The sequence below is a fragment of the Montipora capricornis genome, chromosome 13 (genome assembly GCF_036669925.1).
Source record: "Montipora capricornis isolate CH-2021 chromosome 13, ASM3666992v2, whole genome shotgun sequence".
In the NCBI taxonomy this organism is placed as follows: Eukaryota; Metazoa; Cnidaria; class Anthozoa; order Scleractinia; family Acroporidae; genus Montipora; species Montipora capricornis.
Genome location: NC_090895.1, coordinates 4,990,729 through 4,999,398, shown reverse-complemented (window position 1 = coordinate 4,999,398; position 8,670 = coordinate 4,990,729). Strand labels below are relative to the sequence as shown.

At 39.7% G+C, this 8,670-nt stretch overlaps 2 protein-coding genes across 2 annotated transcripts in view; both read right to left on the bottom strand.

Moving 5' to 3' along the window:
- Positions 1-421: 421 nt before the first annotated feature.
- Positions 422-5,042, bottom strand: LOC138030376 (uncharacterized). Its single transcript, XM_068878296.1, has 2 exons — positions 4,947-5,042; positions 422-952 (listed from the first exon to the last, which is right to left on the bottom strand). Exons 1-2 carry the CDS (start codon positions 5,040-5,042, stop codon positions 422-424), a joined length of 627 nt encoding a protein of 208 aa, XP_068734397.1.
- Positions 4,997-8,670, bottom strand: part of LOC138030375 (immunoglobulin superfamily member 10-like) — a 29,438-nt gene continuing 25,764 nt past the window's right edge. Inside the window, exons 16-18 of the mRNA XM_068878295.1 lie at positions 8,583-8,622; positions 7,788-7,911; positions 4,997-5,229 (exon numbers count right to left, since the gene is read on the bottom strand). Coding sequence (XP_068734396.1) covers positions 5,219-5,229; positions 7,788-7,911; positions 8,583-8,622 — 175 coding nt within the window. The 3' untranslated portion in view covers positions 4,997-5,218. The remainder of the gene's footprint in view (positions 5,230-7,787; positions 7,912-8,582; positions 8,623-8,670) is intronic.

Sequence of the window (8,670 nt, the reverse complement as noted above, 5' to 3'; positions counted from 1 at the left end):
CGTGATGGAGTTGGCCAATCAGGGTTTCCAGCTCTCGACGTTTACAAAAACGTTTTGCCGACCACTCATCTAACAGTGAAACAATCCTCTCTCTTGTCAGTCGGGAGGCAAGCCTGAAGTTTATCGGAGTCAAGTTCAATTCCAAGGATTGTAAGACGAGTCGCAGGCCCCTCCAACTTATCTGGATGAAGGGGAAGGCCAAGCTTTTTACACAGACGGACGCAGATTTGAAGGTTGTTGTGGCACACAGGGGAAGCCGGTGGGCCCAAAGTGAGGAAATCGTCCAAGTAATGACGGAGAAATGTAACATAATTGTGAACCAGAATCCATTCAACCAGGTCCGCAATGGCGGTGAAGATAAATGGTACTGAACGCAGCCCAAAAGGGAGCACCAAATCCACAAAATATTGCCCACGCCACTTCATGCCAAGGATGGGGGGCGATCGTCAAGGTGGATAGCCACATTCCGATATGCACTGGCCAGGTCAAACTTGGCCATTAACGTTCCTCGACCTAGAGACATTATGCCATCAATGAAAGCATCCACCGAAACATACTGAACTGTAAATGGGGGCTTAGAGATGCCGTCATTAACACTTTTCCCTTCTGGTAATGATAGGTCTAACATGAGACGCCACTTCCAAGGCTGATTATTTTTGGGGATCACCCCAAAAGGACTTATGTGCAATGACGGAAGCGGGGGCACTGGAAAAGGACCTGCCACCCTGCCAGAAGAGACTTCAGCTTGCAAGTTGGAGTCAATCACTGATGGGTGTTCAGCAGAGCTACGCATGTTCGAAGATGCAGATTTAAGCGACACCAAGGATGGGTCGAATCCTATCCGAAATCCATCCCGTATGCCAGAAGTCACAAATGCCACAGCTGACTTGTTGGGATGATGGCACAACTCTGCCTGAAATTGATCCAACTGTAATGGTGTGACCTTAGAAACCTGAGATAACGGGGCAAAAGAGACAACTGCAACGCTAGGCTTAACTGGAACTGAGACTGAAACTGAGACTGGAACTGAAACTGAAACTGGAACAGGACAAAACAACTTCGCCAGCTGAGGCAATCCATTCGGTTGGCTAGGCAACACAATCACATCATTTAAACTATGTATAAACACAACACTGGGCGTACCTTGCCCATCAGTACTGTCCCCTTCTCCCTCCAGGGGGGGGGAGGGGAGGGGAGTGGGAAACGAAATCCAGCTGAGCGGGGAAAGGGGCAGTTAGCCTTGGTATGCTCTCCCTCGCAATTGCTGCAGTTGTGGCGGAACCTGCACCTCCCAAATGGCCACCGGAATTGCCCCTTCATTCCAGGAATGGCAGAATGGTGTACGTCAGTGGGAGTCTGGGCTGTCTGAGAAAGCCCAGAAAGAGAAGATGGCCTTGGTGAAGACAATGTTGGCGAACGCAAATGAAAACTACAGTATACAGATCCAAATTCATTTTGGACCAATCATTAAGGCCCGAGGCAGCAGCATCCCTTCTGAAGGCCAGATCGTATTCAAGCCAAGCCAGACCTGGATATTGACGGGCTGTTTGAATGTCCACAACTGGAACCGTTACACTAAGCCCGCCAAAAACGCCACGCTAACGTGTCAGCGAGCACACTATCGGTCCAGGTACGAAAGAGCGACAAGCAAGTAAAGACAAACCAACAAACACAACAGAGGGCGAGGAAACCACAGTCCATGGTTGAAGAAATCCTTTTGTTTTTTATTTCTTTGTTGACCACAACTGGGAACCGCTACACTAAGCCCGCCAAAAAACGCCTTGATATCTGAGCGGCAAGCAGACTATTGGACCAGGTACAAGAGAAGGTAAGACGAACCACAACATGGCGGTGAAGACGACACAGAATGAAAACGCCACGGTCGACGATAGAAGAACTCCTATTTCAACCTGGACAGCGACCAAGGTACAAGAGAAGGAACGCCGAGAAACACTAAACTACTAATTCGACTCACATCGCCACGCCAACAGAGCAACAAACACGCTGCAAACACATGGGACAACAACGCATGCACTAACCAGGAATACCGCTGGACAATGTCAGCCCCAGGGCTCCCACAACCTTAAGACTGCTGCAAACGCTACAGAATGGATCAAACGCTAACAAACGCCTGCAAAAATGCTACTGACCGGACTAGCTCCCGGTCCTAAGCCATGTAACTATAAAAAATGCTACAGAATGCAGCAAAACACTCAACAAACGCTAACAGACGGCCAAGACACTAACAACCGCCTTCAAAACACTACTGACCAGGCTTAAGCTCCTAGTCGTTAACTATGTTAAATTTCATTTAACTATATTGACTTCATTGTACAACACAAAACAAGGTATATACAGTGTAGGTGTTACAAGAATCTATTTGAGAGAAGTTGCTCTTTATCATGTGAGTTCATTGACCTATACTTTTCATCTTTATTTCAAAGAGTCTGTTTTTTTTTTGCTAGGTCCATAGACCTGTACTTTTCAAAACAATTTGAAGGAAGTTCTTATTTTTTTTCTCTGGGTCCATTGGGCTGTAAATTTCTCTCCTCTTTCTTCCAGTTTGCTGCAATTTCTGAAGTAGATTTATGCTTTCTTATTATTTGTTTCCTTTCCAATCTATATTTGATAGTTCACATAAACATCTAAGAAATGCAACCTCATACTTTGTTTCAAAAACAATTAAATTTACTTTGAATAATAGAACAAAAGAGATCAATAACAGAATATACATTTGAAAATACATGTACTTTTGTTACATTTTTTGGTTCACAACCATTGCATACAAAAACGTGGTAACTCATCTTTTGCTTTGCATACCACTGGAAAACACAATTAATGCAGTAGCTATGGAAGCCTGTGCTGCTTTCCTTATTATCCAAAATGGCAGTTTTAAGCTGTTGTTTACTCAGGGAACCACATTACAAGATAAATTTCCCTGACATCTTGCTCTATGAATAACTTTTACATGGCCAGCGGCCTACGTCTAATTTCCTTAGAAAATCAGAAATAAAACCATATTTTTTGCTGGAGTAACATTTCTGATAAATTGCTCTTCCATTCTCAATGATACTATCAACTGTTTGAGAGGTGCAATAGTTACAAGATTTTGAGGTGCAAAAACAAATAGAATAAAATGACACAGCAGAACATTCTTTGCAAGAACAAAGATAATAAACATCATTTAAGTGCTCCTAGGATCTAAAATTTTGGTTTCGAACATATAATGAATGAACAATGCTTCCACTGTTGCTTTACATTTTAATAATGTTAACACATTTTAATCTCATAAGTAACAGATGTTTGTGCACATACCCCGTATATTCTGAAAATGTTGTACCAAATTCATTAATGAATCTACAAATACATGTACTTATTGCAAATGGGTCCCATACCTAATAAATCTCTGCCATGAGAATCAAAAATTTTACACCTCCCATTAGGCAGACAGTACTCTATATTGCTACTGTTTTTAAAGTTCAACTGTTAAAATAATATGCATGATAATTATCCATGAGCAAAGAATCAAAGGCAGCTATCATTGATATAACATAAGGAAAGTCTGCAATTACATTTAGAGCAAGTGCACTATTTACATTGTAGCAAACCACTATAACTATCTCTGTATGTCAACTGATAGTTAATGACGTAGCTTAAGTTATAACCATAACAGGCAAATCTGTCAAAAATAGGAGTCCCTGTTTGCATGATTGTGAAAAAGCTGAATACACATTATTCCCAATGTTTATGATTTGAACCAAGTCAGCTGAAGAGGTTATTGGATTTCTGAAATTTTAAACAAGTGCTGACAGAGACATTGCCACACGTTGTGTGCCTGCATTTGCCGTACCAAATACTTCAACATTACCTTGACTGTACATGTATGCTGGGGTAATAGTTTTAGTTGGATCAACAATTTAGCTGGAATGAACTCAGGAATGTAAAAGCGATACAAATAAATCTTTGTAAAGCCACAGACGATTAACTTGTTACTGGTCAGCGGATACCGTGTTTTGACAGGTGTCAATTGACCATAATATTGATGTCCAATATCAAAGATATATGCTGTAAACTAATTAGTGTCAAATGTAGTATTGCCTCCTGGATGAGCTCTAAACTTTAATTAGCCTTTGATATGGTTAGGTGTACTGGTCACATTGGCATACATGAAGGGGCGGACGGACGTACGGACGTACGTACGTACGGACGTTGATGACGTCATGGCTATAAAACCAAATTTTCTCACATCGATGGGTTACCATATTTTCTTAAGTACGGAGCTCCGCTCCGCTAATATAGACTAAAGAGAGAAGCGATCCTCGTATCTATCCTGACAATTTAAGCAATTGTTTTACCAGTTAGTTTACCAGTTTGAGCACTTGGACTCCTTCAATTTAACTACTGTCTGTTTTGCTGTTATCTGGTCTCATCGACCAGTAGTCCATTTAAAAGATTACGCCAAGCCGACCACATTTCTGAAGGAAAGGCAAAACCACAACTCCGGGAAATCCATGCCCTAGTCTTTTTGAGTAGTGTGTGGGATCTTTAACGTTCCACAGAGTTTATGTACATTGAAGGGTTGTGAGACAGGGCCTGCGGTTTATAGTCCTTATTCGAGAAGATTTGACAGTCTAACCATTTGCGGATGTAATTACAAGGGCAGTACTTTCTCTTCAGTTATTTCAAGACCCTGAGTGTTACGTTGGTCCGGTTGGAGTCAACCTCACGACCTACTGCATGGCATCCCAGTGCTCAACCAACTGAGCCACCGGTGCACAATGTCTGCCACCTGAAAAATTCAGGGGGCTTCAACAGGATTCGAACCCATGACCTCTGCAATGCCGGTTGCAAGAGCTATGCAGCCACTCGGTTGGGAGTGGATGAAGTGCGAGGATCACTTTTCTTTTTCTTCTGTAACCCGCACTTTAAATATATATTCAACTTACTTCATGCAAAAGAGACCAGAAGAGACCATTTCTTTTAAATCCAAGGCAGTTCTTTAATTTAATGGAAACTTCAAAGGCTTCGTTCGCTTGTATCATAAGGTAAATTGCAATGGAATTTGTTCTTAAAGAGAGAGACCAAATTGGTATTTCACCAAAGTGAATAGCCTGTTTTGCCTCTAAGTAGTAAGTAAAGAATTACAAATCAAAGTTTCTCTTGAGTTAGAACAGCAAATCTTCCACATTCTTCCAAGTTTCTGGTTGACTCCTTCATCTTAATAAGCCTCTGTGGAAAAAACAAAAGTGAGAACAACGGCATAATTAGACAAATGCCTAAGACAACGTACATTAATTACTCATTTCCGGTCCCATGGGAGCTTTGGGTCTGACAACAATTACGCTTCACGAAAAATTTGTGTTACTTCCGGCTTTCTCCAATTTTGGTGTGTTAAGTATACATGCGAACAAAATCGCATTTTAAGAACTATTTGAAATGATTTTTCACGGCAAAACCTCTGCTAAAGGATGGGAAAAATACCAAGGAAAAAATTTCAAGCAATTTAAGAACGTCAGCTAGAAAATAACACAGAAATTGAGGTAAGTGATAACAATGAACATTCGCCTACTAGCCACCATTTCAGCACGTGTTCTTTACTGCCCCAATCTACATCTTGGCCGTCTTTTTTGCCTTAGAAACTGCACTAGATCGTCAAATGAAAATTTCATAATTTGGACTTAAAAATTCGAAAAGCTTGGTTAAGAGCACCTTTTGAACGCTCTATTCATGTTCTTTGATATGCAAAACTTGATCCCCTTTGTTTGTTGTCATGGAGAAATGACACGTGTTGACATAATTAAGAAATCATAAAAAGAGACCACCTTCATAAATGGACACCACCTTCACATTCTTTTGTATTTATGTTTATTAGAGTTATTGCCCTCATTTTGAAACCAAAATATTCTTTTGAAATTCGCTGGTCATAGCAAGGCAAGAAAGGCTTATTAGCATTAAAACACAAGAATTTACTTTTTTCCCGCCAAAATGAAAGAGGTCTAATCACAGATTCTTCTATTTCAGCTAAATTTGAAGGAAATCTTGGTTAACTCAAAGAAAAAAAAAATTGTCCAATTTTTGTACCAGAACATGTAACTTGGAAAAAATCTCCATTATTCCTCAATTATTTTGAAACTTTTTTTTTTTTTTTTTACGGTTATTCTCTGAAAAGTCCTTGGTTGTTATGCTGAATTTTGTTTTAACTGAAAAGTCTATTTTAAAATCTTTAAAATGAGATTTTGTAAGCCATATTGCTATAAGTCCACAAAATTAATTTGTTTTGTGGGACCATTTGGACCCAAAGCTCTGCGAGAGACTGGAAATGAGCTTTAGGACATTATGATATAGGTTTTTGGACAAGTGCTAGGTGCTAAATACGTAATAGTATATATATTTACAGTGCCCGAGGGTCACTCTGCTGGCTGCTTCTTGATCAGTACATTGTTCTTCGAAGCATGTTCACTCAAAGTTCTTTTTAGAAAACAAATTTTTTTTTCTCTTCCAAAAATATACTCTTTGAACATGGCAACATATCATATTAGAAATAAAGAGTCATATTGTATTTGATTTCCCGAGAAGATACCACATGTGATTCGAAGTAAGATCAATATACTGCAAAAAGTAAACCTTGGCAGAACCATATTGAAAAGTTGTAATCCTCGAAGGAGTCTCGAATTCTCGCGTTGCTGTTACTAGATTTTGTTAGTTAATTAGATTGTTGGAAAGAGAGCAATAACGCTTTCTTACAAAATACACGAAGACCTGTACTTCCTGGAGTATGTGGGCTTCAACGTGGGTCAACTAATTCAGTTTGGTTTCTTTCCATTCTTCTTTTCGACAACACTGAGTCCAAACATAGTTCACTTAAACTGCTCATATTTCAAGGCTTCTAAGAGAAGAGCTTTAGGAGAGAGGTTTGGATGAACTCTCTGATTCCCCCTTCCATTCAGCGATCCGGAAACCCTAATCCTCTTCTTTCGAATCGACAAGGTATCACAGGCAAGAGACCTCGGTAAGCGCCTCAGTTTTGCTGATTGAAATTTACATTTCGAGATTTGGGATGTCATTTTATTTAGTTTACATAATAGTGTGTAATTCATGGTTAATCATTATCATTGTCATTATTATTACCATTATTATTGTGATTTTCATTGTCACTGTCATTTCCATTACTATATTGCCCTTGTAATTTTTACTGCCATTGCCATCGCCATTGTGATTACCACTGTCACTGTCATTGTCATTGCTATTGCAATTGTCATTGCCATTGCCATTGCTTGCCATTGCCATTGCCATTGCCATTGCCATTGCCATCGCCATTGCCATTGTGATTGCCACTGTCACTGTCATTATCATTGCTATTGTAATTGTCATTGTCATTGCCATTGCTAGTGCCATTGTGAGTGCCACTGTCACTGTCATTGTCATTGATTGCTATTGTCATTGTCATTGTCATTGTCATTGCCATTGCCATTGCCATTGCCATTGCCATTGCCATTGCCATTGCCATTGCCATTGCCATTGCCATTGTGATTGCCACTGTCACTGTCATTGTCATTGCTATTGTAATTGTAATTGTCATTGTCTTTAGCTTTGCCATTGCCATTGTCATTGTCATTGTCATTGTCATTGTCATTGTCATTGTCATTGTCATTGTCATTGTCATTGTCATTGTCATTGTCATTGTCATTGTCATTGTCAATATGCTTATGCTCCTTGTCCAAAAGAGCCAACTACCTTTTACGAGATTTCCCAGGATCTAGTTCCGGGATTATGCATGGCATACTTACTAAGTTCTGAGTAAGGCGTAATTTCATGATATTCTGTGACTTCACGTATCTCCATGTCCTGACGAGGACAACTAGTGTCAATACTATTTTTGCCACCATTCCTTTCCAATTCAATGCCTTCATTCTACAGTTTGAAATAAAGACATTCAGTCACAAACTGGAACTCTTTTGCTTGTGTCACTGTCTGAAGATGCTAAAGTAATGGATGTGTCCGTGGAGACCCAAAACGTAAGACTTTAAACTGAAACTAGTACATTCCCTACACTGAAACTATGTACTGTTTCGTAGCTAGGGAGGCTGCGATTATCAAAATTCATTAAAAATTAGAGAAAACATTTCGTGTGCGCCCTAAACTTTATCCGAATATCTGAATTTGTAGCAAAAGCACTGATTTAATTACCTGCAGCCTCGACGTTTCACAATTAATATGCAGCACAAGTTACAGAAGACTAGCTAAGACTTCTTTTAATTTCACCTGATGTAGCCAGTTACTTTATACGTTTCTTGGCTTTTCAGTTCTCCCTATCCATACGTTGTATCCTGGATGGTATTTTTTTGTTGGCGGCCCTTTCGCAATTGCATAAGTTACTCATTTCACTGCATTGATCTCAAAAGCATTGATCAACGCAACTCTTCATTTCAAACCTATATTTTGTGTATAATTCCTTTAGAAATTCAAACGATGCAAGGCCAAAATACCAACATTTTTCGGTCTCATTCGGGTCAATTCAAGACGGCGAGGCTCAATTTTAAGCAATGATTAATTATTAATCTTTTGTAACTTAAGGCGCTTACAAAATGAAACGTTGGTATGTCTTTAGCTTCTTCAAGTGATCTGAAAGGAAAACGTTGTACAATCATTTTAAAATCACTCTTTAAAAAC